The 17,806-nt window shown below is 35.4% G+C and overlaps 1 protein-coding gene across 2 annotated transcripts in view; it reads right to left on the bottom strand.

The window, feature by feature from the left end:
• Window positions 1-17,806, bottom strand: part of LOC100644559 — an 86,087-nt gene that overhangs the window by 12,824 nt on the left and 55,457 nt on the right. For both annotated transcript variants that reach the window (XM_003396434.4, XM_048406999.1), the window contains 5 exons: window positions 4,265-4,497; window positions 3,452-3,663; window positions 2,054-2,268; window positions 555-758; window positions 347-463 (listed from right to left, as the gene is read on the bottom strand). In XM_003396434.4, the coding sequence (XP_003396482.1) occupies window positions 347-463; window positions 555-758; window positions 2,054-2,268; window positions 3,452-3,663; window positions 4,265-4,497 (981 nt within the window). The remainder of the gene's footprint in view (window positions 1-346; window positions 464-554; window positions 759-2,053; window positions 2,269-3,451; window positions 3,664-4,264; window positions 4,498-17,806) is intronic.

The raw sequence follows: 17,806 nt of genomic DNA, 5'->3' as shown, positions 1-17,806 counted from the left end.
AGTTGTGCATCATAAAAATTCTCATATTAAAATCACGCACACATTCGAAACGTATCTTCAATCAGATTAATTTCAATCTCTACCATAAATCTCTAAAAATTCAGCCTCGCATGATAAACCAATTTGAACGGTTCTAGAATCAGGAGCAAAACCAAGCCGCAACAAGAGGATCAAGAAACAATCAGAAGGATGATGTCATCACGATCCAACGCCAACTAATATTCTTACCAATTTCCTTCAAAATGCTCATTGGCCAAGCGTTTCAACACAGGTATCAAAGTATTACCCACAAACGATAGCCATTTATCAAAGAGAAATAATGGCTAACGCCACGATAAATTCTTACCAGTCATCTCGTATCCTTCATCGCAGGAATAAAGCACCTGACTGAGATAACTAACGGTATTGTTGATAAGTGTGTAACCTCCGTGTTTTATGTTCGCTGGATAACCGCACTCGATGCCTGAAACGAGCAGAATGTTGAATTTAACATCGATAGGACGATCGTATATGGTTCACCGAGTGGCCTCTGTATCTAATTCTTGTTCTCTTACTTTTGCACACCGGTGGAAACTCGTTGTAGAAGCCAGTATCGAGACATGTACGAGTCGACGGTCCTATAAGAAGGCTGCCGGCGTTACAAGTGTAATCCACCGTCGCGCCAACTTCATACGCGCTTCCGGAATTTCGATCTGTCGTTGTGGTCACCGTCATCGTGGAATTCGGAGGCTGTTCTGGTCGACCACACGCTCGTGGTTCTAAGAGCAAACAAAGAATTCCTTGGTTTTACTTGTTGTCTCACATTGTTTGTTAGAAGAAAGTGACCAATTATGGAATAGTATTTATCTAATATAGAATAGAGACATTTATAAAAATCTGAAAAATAAATTACACGAATCAAATCTGACAGATGATTTATCTGTCAAACGTCAATAGGATCTCTCACTACCTCACCTTGGCACCGTTTATTTTTCCAATAACTTTTCTCGCGATACTCTGGTGGAGAAAAATAGCGCGGACATTGTGCAAATGACGAAAGTATTGGTTCAGAGTTTGATATTTGGGTATGTAATTTTTCAAAAATTTTATAAGCAAAGTGTCTTAATTAATAAGGAGAATAATTAATAAAAATAATTGAGTACCTATTACTTATTAGATATAATTTTTAATGTTTTTTAATGTTAGTTCAATATTGAAGATTGCTCGTAACGTTAGGAATATGAGACTGCTCTTAAATTGAATGTAAATATATGATTGAAATTGAAACCCATAAAAATCTTTTATTTCTTGTGACTGATTTTTTATGAGTAACATTTAAAAAACAAGATGATATTCCATACATTTGGTTACTTTCTTCTACTATCTTTTTCAGAATGGAGAAATAAGATCTTCATTTTTTTATACATAAGCCTGTTAGCAACCATATTGATCAATTCCATAAATTCCAAAATACAAAAAGTTGATGATGATATAAACATTATTTTTTAAATCTACCACAGAATTTACTATCATTAGTGTCATCTTTTTGCGATAAATAAACTGATGGGAGGAAATCATTCGTGTCTTGGGAATTGAACGTTAATCGTATACTTGTGTAATAAAATTGAGAAATGAACAATAAGCCAAGTTGTTCAGTTTAGCTTTTGAGAGGCTTACATAATATTTTTCACCTTTTATTTAATATCTTTTTATTCTTTACGCACTGCTAAAAAAATTAGTGGATCGACTATACTATTGCACCAATCAAGTAAATAAAAGCGATTAAGTTTTATAAATTTAATATATCAACATGCTATTCGTATGATACCATGATGTATTCTAAAAATTGATCTTAAATGGTAATTAAAAAACAATGTACAAACACAAGAAGTGAATATAAAAGACAAAGTGATGTGAGAAAAGGTCCTCTATTTGTTTTGTGCGATATGTCATTATGTAGGTATTAAGATGTCTAAAAAGAATTAAGTAAGTTATATGTTTCTATAGTAATGATGATGACATTTATATAACCATTGTGTAATTCGATAGTAATGAGAAAATACTTGGTACTCACGGTGTTGACAGATGAAATTTAATCGAGCTGTGCAAGGGGTATCAGACCAAAGCCATCCTCTACTACCATCATATCGAGCGCAGTCTTCTTCGCTGCCTTGAGGTAGACTCCAGAAAGAAACAGAAACTTCGTCGCCGCTTCCTGTCCACCTCCAAACCGTACGATCCTTTTGATCTCTTACTGCACCCATCCAGTATTGACTCGAAGTATCACTCCTGAATAAAGATAAGGTATATCTTTTTAGAAATGTTTGTTGAAAACACATTTATTATTACACACTTATTACGTTTTATTATTATGGAATATCTTTTCAAATACCTACGAAGATCCTTCGCAAGTAGTTAAATAAGCGACACCCGAATATGGGTTACGGGGCCCGACCAGAAACTTTGCTGACACCCGAATACGGGTGTCGTGGCAGTCAACATGTTAAGGTACAAGAAATGTATTTTTGAATTCTATATTAAAGAGGAAGAATAGAAATGAAAGTTTTCACTCTAATATTATTTGTATTTATGAATACGAATTATTCTATTTTTACACTCGCCACTGTAAGCAATTTATGTAAGAAGGTAGGTTCAGTTTATTTCATGGTAGTAATAGAGCAGAACAAAATTACGCTCTATAAGACCGTAATAAAACCTGTCTGGACCTACGGAATCCAACTATGGGGAACAGCAAATAATTCCAACATCGAAATACTCCAACGCTTCCAATCGAAAACGATCCCTAATAAATGCACCCTGGTATGTTACCAACGAAACAATCCACCGCAACTTCAAGATGCCTACAGTCAAAGATGAAATATACAAGTCCAGAAGCAGAAATAACGCAAGAGTCAACAACCACCACAATCCATTAGTCGCCCAACTACTTGACACGACGGACCAGATCCGCAGACTAAAAAGAAAATACCCTTTAGATTAAATCCTTAGATCCTACTAGAACCAACAATATAAACTATTATAAACCATGTCATTGTATTACGCCAAATGAAGTTACTGAAAATTCTCAACGAGAATTGATTGTAAATATTCTAACAAATAAAAAATAAAAAAAAAAAAGAAGATGGTAGTAATAGAAGAATTAATTTAATTACAGAGTACAGATAGTACAGTAAAATTGACTTGTTTTAAAGCTAAGGTGTTTATTTTAAAATTTTATTACTACTGTATAGAATAATACCTATACCTTTCCTGTAGCATCTTTATCAAATATTAAATATGAAAATACCATTTTGATGAAAGTTGCCATTACTATTAAATACAATAAATTGTCCATTGTAACGAACTCGATAGAGCAATCTGATTTTGATCAAATTGAACTAGTTATATCTTACAGAAATAAGTTGAAGGCAGATAGCGAAGCGTAGAGGTAGACAATTAATGAATTCGGTACCTGTGCCTCCTCCATAGTTCCCACGAAATAAATCCTTGTAAGGCAGGATTGCTTTCATCCACTAAAGTACCACCTCGTGCACGACAGAATGCCAATGCTTCTCGGAATATCATCGGTTGGCGATTGTAGAATATGTAACATTTTCCATTGTAGGTTGCTGTCGAACCTGGTGGCTGATCTCTAAATTGTGGACATCTCTCAATGGGAAGAGCCTATACAAAAAAGTAATCACGTTTCTCTAAACTATAAAAAAGAGAAACTCTATATAAAGAAGAATATACACATAAGAAAAGAATAATCGGTGTAAAAGTCAATATAAAAACCCTAAAACTCAATTTTTTCTAATAACTCTGATTCGTTTTAATTAGTAGAAAGTATTAAAATACTGATTATATTTACAAAATGAATTACATTATCAAAATATGTATAAGAAATGATACATAAGGTATATATAAAGTGTCTTTTGAAATGTAATATACTTTAAAATCTGATTATCCATTTTTAACAATTGAAGTTCATATTAATTAGTCCTTTCTGTAGTAAACATAATTCACATTCATGAATTCAAAATTTACGAAGCCAACTAAGGGGAAGTTTCGCGAAAGTTTATATTTTTATGAACATAATTTAAAAAATTGAACTTACGTGGAGATTTGTTGCACCTACTAAATATTATAACAAGTATTATACGTAATTTTGATATATCTTTTGCATATTGTATACATTGTATAGATTATGTAACTTACAACAAAGCTATTTATAATACTTGGGTAATTTTATTCGTTTGGAACAGGTACAGCAAATTGATCGTACCTGATCAGTGTACACGAAGGCCTCACACAATGAAAGTTGCACTGGAACTGGTGCCGGTGTAGTTGCTTCCAAGTGTACGGAAACGAAAGCTCCAGGCATAGGCGGATTACAGGGTAAAAAAAGAGGTTGCCCTTCTTCGAGGGGACCGGTGAAACGATTGCAAATTGGATTCGTTCCCAAGTCCGGCCGATTGTTTCCGACACGAACAACAATTGTTCCGGGTATACCATCACCTGCAATCAGAGAACGTGCGAAAAATTTGAACTTAATATGTTACGAGTGATAGAAAGTGATTCAGAAATTGCATTTCTGGATAATTTAAATGCAATTGAAGATGGAAACGAATACAGCAATGTTATTTGTGTATAATAATATTTTCAGTGAGTTATTGATATTTGGTTTAATACACACATACATGTATAAAATAAGATACATATATAAAAGATCGAGTTTTTCATTGAAATATCAGTTTCTTCGAAAATGTAAATTAGGTGAACTTTTTTATTAATGCACTTTGCACACTTTTAGATTTATTTTATATATTAGTTTTATTGTTATTTAAGTAATTTTTTGACATTATTATAGAAATTGACGTATTTTTTTCAATCACTTGAATAATAATGATAAATTATTAATTTATTTGTATGTTCGATTATCGCTTATTAAAAGTACCTAAATTTAGTCTCTGTGAGTGTGGTAATCGTAATTAAATACAAATATTGTAATTGCTAACGATAGAGAAAGTGATTTGAGAAGCAAAAAATATGATGATAGCTATATATTAATATATCAGTATCCTATCAGCATTTTAATTCAATTTAAATAAAACGCCCGATTTACTTTTGTTGTAAATATTCCTATATTAGTATTCCATTAAAACAGAATTTTTTATTGTAGTGACTCAAAATCATAAATTAACAAAATCATTAGATAGAATCTAATGTCCTGAAATGAAAACTTCTGTAATACAAAGAACAATTATTTCCACCGACGAGATAAATTTGCCTTTAACTAAATGTGGAAGAAAATGATCGCATGAAATTTCAAGTTTTGAAATTATTTCATAACTGAAATATCTACATTGTAGTAATGCACAATACAATAAATAAAAGACTAGAATCGACTAGAACGAATATATAGAAAATAACCCTTTTATTTCTATCGATAAACTCGATTCTACTCATAAGCTTCAATCGATCAAAGACGGAAGAAGAATACCCTGGTATTAAGATAATAAAATACGTTATATTATATTACTGAAGAGGATACTTCAGAAACAATCTAGTAGAATGCAGTTCGCATCGATCTAGGCTTTCACTGGCGTCTCAAATTGCTATCCTGTCGCGGCAATTGCATTTGAACGGATAAAATCATCTGCAATAATCCGGTGCTCAGTAAGGACTACATCTTCCGACCTGGAAAACATTTCAGGTGTGACCAGATGGTCAAGTCGCCGCCGAGTTCATAGCCGCCAACTCCAATTACATGCTTTCCACGTTTTGTCCCTTGTAATCGTCTTCGAAATGGCGACAATTTCTTGTTTACATAAAAAAGTATCCAGCCGGAGAAACTTCTCGAGTCATTCTGCGATATTAGAAATCGCGTTTCTAACGATGCATCGCTGCACCGATAGTCTCCGCTTGTTTGAATTTGTTTAATATATATTTATTTAGATGTTTATATGCTCGTTTGTTTATGTGTTAGTATAATTGTGTATTTATGAAATAATATACTTATTTTTATATATTTATACTTACACACAATATTCTTAATATTAATAATTATTTGAATTAATTTGTATAGTATGTTAAATTGAGTTGAAATTAGGGTCTTTACACACTTATGGTATGTCACTTATTTGAAGAAAAAGATTTGTTCTGAAATCTTTCCCTAATTTTATAAATATAAATTTATATTTATATTATTTGCTAAATATTTTACTTGTATTTTTATTTTGTTCCTAATTTATTTGTATACAGGTTGCGACTAAAGTATTTTACAGGTGAGCAGTAGACGATTTTTCATACAAAAATAGATAAAAAATCTACAACATGGCACATTTGAGAAATACACATCTACATATATGCAAATTTACGCGAAAATGGATTAATATTTAGGAAAATTATCAAAATAATTCAAATTTGTGATACATTACTTATATAAATGATTGCTTGTAGAATTTTCTTTTTAAAATTTTTGGATCCTCATTCAACAATACGAGATTTAAGGCAAATTTATTCTTGTACTTTCTGGTTTTTTAAATATTCTGCATGTTATTGATAAAAAAGATATGTATCAAACAATTTTTCGGGGACGATCTCTCATACTTTTATTGAAATAAACGAGTGCGTTAAGATGCTGAATGTGTAAAACTGATAAAAGTGTATGATAAACAGATAATTAGAAATTAATAGATAAAATAAAATATCGTTAATAAAATTTCCTATTACGTTTTTCAGAGCTAATAACATATAGAATTTCTATAAGCATTATATACGCAGATAATAAGTCTTGGATAAGCAGAACTATGATTTAAAACTAATTTTAGCCTTTTAATTTATTTTTGCAACTTTCTGTTGTAAACAGTCTGTAGCAGATATAACAGGAAGTGATTTCTAATATAAAAATGTAACTTTGCTTGCAAGAAATTAAATAAATTGAACAATCAAACAAAACAGGAAATTAAAAAAATATGATTGTTATCAAAGTGCTTCATATATTAGAAAAAAATTTCAAGCAAACGTAAAAAATTAAACATGGGACTTAAAAGATAATTAAGAAGAAGACATAACGTTATAAAAACGCGGAATGAACAGGTTTTATAATTAGAAAATTATTATTAGTATGGAGGTTTCGCAAGTGAATTGATTAGTGAGTTGTGATAGATAAATTAATAGGTGATTGATACTTATACGTGATAATAGTAAATTGCATACAAATCTGAATCTACTTCAAAAATTAAAAAAGAGAAAGTCGGTGAAAAGATAATTGATTTTATACATACCTATATACCTAAAAGATCTTTCTCTCAGATCTTTCAATTAATGTTACTCAATATTTCCTTGTTTCTACGAGAAAGTGTTCTTACGTTCTCCGCTATCGTAACAGAAAATAAATTTAAATCTAATCCAAATAAGTTCCAGTCAAAACTCTTAAAAATATTTATATCTCAAATTTTTTATACTTTTCCGCGCATGATCTATACAAGTCAAACGGTACTACATATACGTTACATGTATAAAGCGATCTCTATTCAAAATATACCTCTTTTTTAGAGCAGTGAAGAGAAACACCGCACTCCATGCACGTTGCATGCGTTGTATCTATCAGGTTGAGTATTAATTCGATTATAATTCTCTGATTATACGTTCTTGATCAAAAATAAAAATTTCATACTTTACATATGTAAAAATATTTTAGAGCAGATAGTTGAAGATTTGATAGCGAACTTCAGGTCTATTAGTCTATATAATCTATATATAAATAGGTATATATAATTCCATTAATCACAATCTTCATTATAAAACAAATAAAAACAAATTTTTAACAAACTTCTCTTTAACAAATGTAAACTTTTGTTCGAAACGAATTCACTTCTTTTCCAAATAATTCACTCTTGCTATCGATGAAGTAACTGCCTTTGTATTTTTCAATATCAAAATGTGACCTTTTATAAGCTATATTTCATGATTTTGTTTTCTTAACATCTTTCACGATGCAGCATAATAAACATTTCAGCAAGTCATAAAATATATTATAATATTAAAAATTTCATATTGTAAATGTTATCATATGTAGTGCAAATTAATATCTATGTATCTCGAATAAAACGTTGAAAGCACATATTTTTCGCATCTGATATAAATAGAAGAAAACTAGAACTAAATTGTTCATCCTAAATTCTTCGTTATTTTATTACTCAGTGAAAGGCTTAGATATACATATCACTTAAAAATTTTAATACAGTTATTACATTTGCTTCAAAATCAGAAATAGTTGAGTAATCGTTAAAACATATAAAGAAATATTTACCTTAATATTTTATATGATAAAAAAATTAATAAAACATAATTGAAGTATATAATTTAAAGTTCATATAATTCATATTAAACTATATTGAAACTTTATTAAGAACAAAATATGTCCTTAATGAGCGTGTACATACTCATACATCACAAATAAGTACTTTGAATCTTCAATTTTCAATCTTCACAGTCTTCACCTCAGAAATTCCTTTTTTGCTCACAACTATCGACAAGGAAGTCGTTCATTTCGCATTCTCTAACGCAAAAACATGAGCAATCTTTCGCGACTCACTTTTTGCAAATTCGTTTTTTTCATTTTTTGAAATACCTATGTGTCTCAAAGTATTCAAACTCACGTACAGTAACTCACGAAACTATATGAACATTTATGAAGACTTTTATGCATACTCGTAATATACTATGTGTTATGACCATTATACTGATAGAATATGAAATCAATCAGAGAATGTATATAGAGGTTACAACACATTAACAGGCATCAATTTCTCTTTTACTAATTCGCTTAATTTCGAGACAAAGCACTAACCATATGCATTATCAAATAAAATCCAATAAGCAATAAATTTATTATAATCATTCTAAATCGATCATCATTAAAATTTCATACATTTATCATTTTAAATATATTCGACGGTTTCAATAACGAGCAATCTCGTCCATTAAACTTCGCCGACCAACCACTCTCTATACATAAACTTCTACAAATTGGAAAGCAAGGTCTACGGTGGCTCATAAAAATATTTGAACATTTACTGTAAAAATTTTTATGAGCATATTGCAGATGTGTTATATAACATTCTTTGAAGTTTTATTCGTACCGTGGTGAAACACGAGACACAACTATCGATGGCCATACAATATTTGGAATCAATTTGAAAATATACAGGGTGGTTGGTAACTGGTGATACAAGCGGAAAGGGGGTGATTCTACGCGAAAAAAGAAGTCGAAAATATAGAATAAAAATTTTTCGTTTGAGGCTTTGTTTTCGAGAAAATCGACTTTGAATTTTCACTCGGTACGCGTGCACTTTATCACGTCTCGTTATAACGGATCTCACTGTAGATCGTTGTCTCGATTGACGTTATGTTGATAAACACTTCCAATGTGACCGAAGTGTTCTTCTACCTATTAACATACTATCCGACTTTTATCGCTATCCATTATCAGTACCTATTGGTCTACCATCATGTCTACACACAACAATCGGGAATATACGGACATGATACTTTCGTTAAGTGCGTGTGGTGGTAACACATCAATCGCAGCTGATCATTACAGACACCGGTATCCCAATCGTCGACATCCTGACAGACGTGTTATTCAAAGAGCAGAACGCGTACCGAGCGAAAATTCAAAGTAGATTTTTTTCGAAAACTAAGCCACAAACGAAAAATTTTTATTCTATATTTTCGACTTTTTTTCGCGTAGAATCACCCCCTTTCCGCTTGTACCGCCAGTTGCCAACCACCCTGTATATAGAAATCTCAGATTATTTGCTGCAAATATTCACCTAGTAAAAAATTAGATGATCTCGCTTAATGCTGTGGCTTATTAATAATGAATAACCGACATTTCAAATACTTTGACGATCTCCGCAAAGTATATGCTTGCTAATTTCTCTGTACATTTTCAGATTCGTTTGAAAATTTAATATAATATAAGGAAGCTAGCAATGAAATTTTAGAATGTTTCACATAATATACAATGTATTCAAAAAACGTTTTGTTCAAATATTTTCGCGAATCACTATATATGGACACTTTGGTTGACTTGTTTTAATAATGACACGAATGTTACTAAAATGTATGAATTAATGGCAAACTACGGATCAAAAGATACATTTACCATTGCTTGTGGAATCGATAGATAAATACATACAAATTATTTGTTCAAAACCTGATTAATGGTGTATTAAAACAATAATTCGTCAAAGTGCTAATCGATTTTAAATAACATTACTGGAATTAATTATGATAGCTCTTCTATCAATTTAGAAGAAATTTCTCTATTTTATTTATGTCTTAACAATTAAACGATTGAAATAAAGGTGTTTGACATACGACGTTATAAGCACATTGATATAGTTTAAAGTAAATCTGAAAATATAGGTATGTATAATTATAAATAAGATATTAATTGCAAACATAAATTTTACTAAGCTTAGAAAATTATTGAAACAATTAATTATCCATTACATTTAAATAAGTCTTGATATTTAATGGGGCCATCTTTACCATTAGTTATATGTTTAAAACAGCTATTTACATACTGCACGCTCATTTTTTTACTAATTGTTCGCGATAAAGGCCTTGTAACCTTTATATATATATGTCGGGTTGGCGTTAAGGTTTGAGTTAGGGTTGAGGGCGTGAAACGAATCCCTATTGGCGCTAGACGTGATCATTATGCAATAGAGGAGATATTTACTAGTGCAAATATGACTATAATGGAATTGGACAAGTAATCACGACAATTAGATACTCGAGAAGCTAATGACAATGATCCTAGGCTCACTAACGAATCCGCGGTCAAGGGGATGACGAACTCTACTTTTCTTCAGCGTCTAAGTTGTACACAATGTTAATGCACGAGGCAATCACTACGTATCTGAGAGTTACTTGAATCGTCTTTGAGATCGTACCGGAGAGTGGTTCTCCATCACGGTAACGCTGTCGAGGAAAACTATGACGGGTGTGCCTAAGGGCACGAAATCATCGGATTCGTGGAGAAAAGCCTTCATTCGGAAAGTGAGTGAAATTGGCGTTACTGTTAATTGGTCAATTTCCATGTTGGTGGTTAGGGAAGGGTGCTAGCCGCCCTTAAGAGAAAGTTCGAGAAGAGGAAGCGTCGTTGGTGAGAAAAATAGATTTCTCCTATTTTCTCGTAGTTGGGACGAGGACTGTTTGTCGGTTTGAAGGACTTTAGTTAAACAGTTAAGTTAAACGCCAGGAAGGACTTTAGTTAAACGCCATCCCTTCGAACCAGTAATACTCGTATAGTTTCTCCAGCGTTTTCTCCCAACCTAAGTGCATAATTGACTGGTGCACATGGTTAATAACAGACTATCTAAAACATCTTGGGACTATAGGTACACAGAGAATCCTGCCTTTTCTTTGTATCCTACGGTGCAGAGTACCGAACCGTAATTCGTATGTATTCGCGATGTCTTCCGCGAGTTCATCGTTTTGCAATCCCTTGACGATTTCCAAGGTTTGAGAATCACGACGTTGTCCCGCTAATAGCCAATCTTCCGAAATTTCGGCCAGTCAACTATTTTCTCTTTGATTTTGTCGAATTTAATAGGGTCAACGCCTGTGGGGTTTCGCGACAAGAAATTTGTGAGCCGTCCGTTTACTTTCCCGATACATAATGTCAAAAATAAAAGTCTGCAAGTAAGCCCATCACCTATGGTCCCTGTCATTTAAATGTACTTTATCACTCGATGCTTTCGACGAGTTGCAATCCGTGACGACAAGAAATTCCCGTTCCTATAGATAGTGACAGAAATGTTTTACGGCGTTTACGATAGCTAATGTATTGAGTTCATAGGAGTGATATCTGGATTCCGCGGGGCTGGTTCTTTTACTGTAATACTCTATTACCTTGTTCTTACCTTCGGCTTGATGCGTCAAAATCACCCCGTAACTCTCCGAGCTAGCGTCAGTATGTAGTTCTATCGGGTAATTGGGGTTGAATATCGTTAGCACCGGCGCGTCGGTCAGGGCGGAGACTACCTGTTGTTTTATTTTCTCGTGTCTATCTGTCCAAGTTATATTTCTGTTATCTGAGATGAGCGCATACAGGGATTTCATCATCTGTGAGAATTTAGGGATGAATTTTCGGAAGTACGGAGCTAACCCTATGAACTGCCTGAACTGTGTAACGGTCGTTGGCACAGGTGAAGAACTTAAGGTGTGTATTTTACCCGGGTTAGGAGGAACTTCTCCGTTATGAATTACATATCGCAAATAGAGCACCGATGTCTTTAGAAAAGGACGTTTCGCAAAATTAAAAGAGAATCCGGCTTTTACGAGGGTATCTAATACGGTGTTCAATCTTTCTAAAGCTTGATCTATCGAGTTGGCAATAATTAGGACGTCATTGAAATAAATAACAACGTACGAATGAGCGAGGTCACCTAAGGCCTTGCGAATGACCCTCCGAAAGACGGACGGTGCAATTTTCAGTCCAGACGGCATCGTTATCTACTCATATTGTCTGTCGGGGTAACGAACGCTGTAACTCCGTTGGATTAGGATAGATAGAAATTTGGCGAAACCCGCTGGCCATATCCAGGCTAATAAAATATCTCGCCTCTTGCAATCTCGCGACTTGATCCGCAATAAGGAGTAAAGGGTACCGATCCGCGACGATACTTTGATTTAGATCTCGGGGATCCACTCGTAATCTATCTGAGCCGTTTTTTTTTCTTCACGAGTTACGGCTCGCTAATGGCGAATTACTAGGCCTTATAATCTTTGCTTTAATTAGAACGCTTGTTTTCTCACGTACCGCTCTTCGCTCCTCCTCGCTAAGTCTATAAGGACTTCCTCCTACGGTGGTGTTAGGATCAGTTAATCGTATTTCTAACCGGCCTGCATTTACGCGAATACGTAGAAAACCCGTAACGAATGAATCTTTGAATTTGTCGAGAAGAGAAATTGATCGACTTTTATTATTACCATGTACATCAGCGTCAACTTCATTAACGACGATCTCGTTTGCAGTGGTTTCATTACAGACACCAATCATTTTTGTTTTACACATAGCGAGGCTATTTTGTGTAATGTTACGTCAAAAACCAGACTTAGAGTCCCGCAACTAATCGCGACATCATATTTCAAATAACTATCAGCAAGGACATGAGAAATTATCTTCGATGTAAAAATCATTAATACGCACAATGAACAAATGGGAGGCGTATGTTTAATACAGGTATTCCCTACTCCTCGCATTACTAATATGTCAGTCATTCCTTTGCCAGAAAATCTCGAGGCCGCGGACTCTTTAATTAGTGAACGCTCGGCTCCCGAATCGGAGTAAAATGGAAACGACTCACCCAGATGACTTGATCTATCCGTTGGTGCTTCCAGTACGTAGAAGTCGACTCGCCACCCGTTATTGAAATTATAGTTTCCTTCCATAATCAGGTTGGCAGCTGCGCCCCATGCAGCGGAGTCGGAGCACGCGATTTTAAGGGATAAAACGTGGTAGCGATAATTCTTAGGTTTCACACTCGATTTGCACTAGCGACTGAATTGCGCACGACTTGCGACTTGCGCACGATGATCGTAAGTTCTAGCACTGTTATAATCGGCACTGATCCCACTTCTGATGTCGGGTTGGCGTTAAGATTTGAGTTAGGGTTGAGGGCGTGAAACGAATCCCTATTGGTGCTAGACGTGATCATTATGCAATAGAGGAGATATTTACTAGTGCAAATATGACTATGATGGAATTGGACAAGTAATCACGACAATTAGATACTCGAGAAGCTAATGACAATGATCCTAGGCTCACTAACGAATCCGCGGTCAAGGGGATGACGAACTCTACTTTTCTTCAGCGTCTAAGTTGTACTCAATGTTAATGCACGAGGCAATCACTACGTATCTGAGAGTTACTTGAATCGTCTTTGAGATCGTACCGGAGAGTGGTTCTCCATCACGGTAACGCTGTCGAGGAAAACTATGACGGGTGTGCCTAAGGGCACGAAATCATCGGATTCGTGGAGAAAAGCCTTCATTCGGAAAGTGAGGGAAATTGGCGTTACTGTTAATTGGTCAATTTCCATGTTGGTGGTTGGGGAAGGGTGCTAGCCGCCCTTAAGAGAAAGTTCGAGAAGAGGAAGCGTCGTTGGTGAGAAAAATAGATTTCTCCTATTTTCTCGTAGTTGGGACGAGGACTGTTTGTCGGTTTGAAGGACTTTAGTTAAACAGATCTTAAGATTTATAGCGAGTCCTCGGGCTAGCTGAACATGTACTGTGGAGACGCGTCGACATCTGGTAATCATCTTACTCAAAGAATAGAGTCTGCGTGTGGCGAGCCACGGGACAGAAATCGTTGAAACGCTTACAGTCGTGCCCCGTCCTAAGTATTTCTTTTAAGGACAGCTATAGGGTTACTTCATGCCTTTGTTAGACAAAACGTTCATCCCTTGACCGCGACTACGTTCGGCGACTGGTTGTCGCCTCGAGCCCGAGCTCACTATCAAAAATCTCAAATAAATACAGTCGAATCGAATGACAACAGTTTCTTAATTCGGCTATGGTGAAATCTAAATTACAATACTAGGGGTCTTCCCAAAGTTCCGAAGGGAAGGTTCCAGTATTCTTTCATCTCCGACATATATATATATATATATATATATATATATATATATATATATATATGTCGGATTGAAGTCAGGATTATGGAGATGGGCGTTTAATGAATTTTCATTAGAATTAGCCATTGTCGTGATACAACGGAGAGTTTATTAGCACGGGCTTATTAACAAGATTAAGCACTCGTAGCACTAGTGATAATGACCTTAGGTTCGAAACGAATCCGCGGTCACGGGATCTCGCACAGTTCAAGTCTAACTCTTTGTTAACTAGATGTGAGGTATTCACTGGTTGTAAGGTGGCACTGTCATTCGTCGATGAGATCGTACGAAAGAATAAATCTCCGTCTCGACGATGCCGTTGTAACGTAAATCACGTCAGAGACCAGGACACTGTAACCCCAAACTCTTTTGCCCTGATGTCACCTTAGGCGACCACTTCTAAACATTCTCCAGACAGCCGATACTTGAACATTACACATGGCGACCTTGGCGACAATGTATATTGCCGGAGTGCCTGAGGGTTCATCTGTGTCCTAACGGTCCTTCCACCGAATGTTCTGGAAGCGTGGCAGCGGTCGCGTGCGCCTGCAGGGTGGTGGGGATGATGAAGGATGAAAAACAAAAGAAGAAACAGATGTCACCGAAAGTAAAAAATATTGTAAGAGCCTCAGTCTCGAACGGTCACGCCTAGAGCTCAGAAGTGTCTTATAAGTGTATAAACGAAGTAAAAATAAAGTTTCTTTTTTTTTTTAATTTCTTTTTTTATTTTACGTGACATTTTGGCGATCCGTGCCAGGATCCATCAACTTCAAGAAAACGAAATTACGCATTTCGGGCTACGGTCAACTTTGAAGATTGAGGATCAGTGGACCACTGTAACAGAGCAGACACTTTCGACGTTTCGACAAAGGAACACCGCAACGGAACCTTTCCTACGGGTTAAACGATCAAGGTGAGCAAGCCCTGGATTCTTTTGTCAAATACAGATCGAGAACAGACAGCACAATTAGTATAACAATGGCAACGCCACGAGAAGACAAAACCGAAACTGGTAGCGCCGCTTTAACTAACAGCGGAATAGACTCAACAGTTAAAGCTTTACTTGATGCAATGCAGAAACAAAATGAGAGACTGACCCAACAAATGAGTATGCTTACACTGCGTATGGATGAAGTTGTAGCAAACACAAAAACGGGAAATGTATCGGAGGCCAATTCCCTAATAACTGTAGACGAAGTAACCCACACCGCTAAAGATCAATCGGTCCTTCGAGAACCTCGCCCATTACTTCAAACACCACCTCAAACATCCTGGGAAAGGACTTCTCCTGAACAATATACGCAACCAGAGCTAAAAGCTGAGAGTGCATTAAAATGCATTCCGATATTAAATGGAAAGGATGATATAGACGTGGAGGATTTTATTCATGAAATACAAGAAGTAAGAATGATGTGTAGCGAACCAACACTATTACTAAAAATGATTAAAATAGAGAAGATTGTAGGAAAAGCCGCAATGGCAATCCGCAATATTCGTATTACCGAATTCGAATCTCTGTATGAAGCATTGAGACGTAATGTAGCTGCGCAAGTATCAGTGAGAGAACAACAGGACGAATTAAGAGGAATGAGGCAAGGATTAACTGAGAGCGTGCAAAACTATAACATCAGATTTCGAAGTGTTTTTAACAAACTCCAACACAGCATTACCAACGAGTATAGAGACGAACTAACTCGACGGGTGATGAACGAGCAACTATACATGGACTCTGTGACCGACTATGTAAGAGGCCTTCGTCCAGAAATAGGGCAGGCGCTAATGGCTAATCTCCCCCCAAATCTCATCGAAGCAGAAAGGAAAGCAATGAATATGGAAAGATACTTTCGCGAGCACAGCTCTCGCAGACAAATGACGCGACAAACAACCGCCCCGCCATTTTATCGTAACCAGGCTTCTCATCCAGTAGACAATCGCCTCGCTATTACAAGTAACACAAATAATAAAACTTCACTCACACAAAATATTCTACCAAGAACGAACAATTTTACGAAGTTTGGGAACAGACCATTAAGCGAAAGGACGCAAGCGAAATGTCCCCAAATGCAATCGATTGGGACACCTTCCAAATCAATGCCAAAATTTTCCGATACCGCTTCAAAGAAAAGCCCCTCCAGGAATAAACCACGTTCAAGAACAATCAGAATTAACAATGCTACCTCAGGAAGATTACCCACAATACTATTACAATTACCAGGACGACCAGGATTGCGATTTCTCGTTGACTCCGGGGCAGGAATCAACTTGCTTAAACAAAGATGCTACCCAGGAAAGACAACAATACCAGACACAAAGAAATTCTCCATGGGACATTCCGAATACGAATCTAATTCCAAAGTCAAATTGAATTTGTTCGACAAAAAGATAGACTTCTCTTTAATAGATGACGATTTCCCAATTATAGAAGATGGCGTATTAGGCTTACCCGGTTTGAATCAATATCGATTCGAACTCTCCAACGAAACATTGAAATTAGATAACAACACCCTTCTGCTGCAACAAGAACCAACCCTTGCACCAGGAGAAACCATTCAAAAAATTATATACCTCGAAGGGAAGCCAACGCCAGTGTGCTTTATCAATGGTGGTAAGTCCTCAATTCAAGTTTCTAACATTATCGAAAATACAAATACCATAGATCAAATCCAAAAATTCAAATCTTCGATTCGACTATCGCACATAGAAAAACCTCTCAGAGAACCTATAGAAAAGATTCTTCTCTATTACATGGATGTATTTAATTTAGACAGTGAAACATTACCGTGTACATCTCTTGCTAAACATTCCATTACATTGAAAGAAGATAAAATCATCAACGTAAAATCCTACCGTCCTCCCGAATACCATAAAATCGAAATAAACAAACAAATGACGGAAATGTTAGACAAAAAGATTATAGAACCCTCCGACTCTCCCTATAACTCTCCCGTCTGGGTCGTCCCAAAGAAAATCGACGCGTCGGGGAAACAAAAGTGGCGAATAGTGATTGACTTTTGGAAGATAAACGAATTAACGGACCAAGACGCATATCCATTGCCCGACATTGACGATATACTATCGCAACTAGGGAACGCAAAATATTTCTCCGCTTTAGACTTATCCTCGGGATT

This window comes from Bombus terrestris, chromosome 7, assembly GCF_910591885.1.
Source record: "Bombus terrestris chromosome 7, iyBomTerr1.2, whole genome shotgun sequence".
NCBI classification, from domain to species: domain Eukaryota; kingdom Metazoa; phylum Arthropoda; class Insecta; order Hymenoptera; family Apidae; genus Bombus; species Bombus terrestris.
Note: the sequence above shows the minus strand (reverse complement) of the source record. Positions and strands in the feature narration are given on the sequence as shown.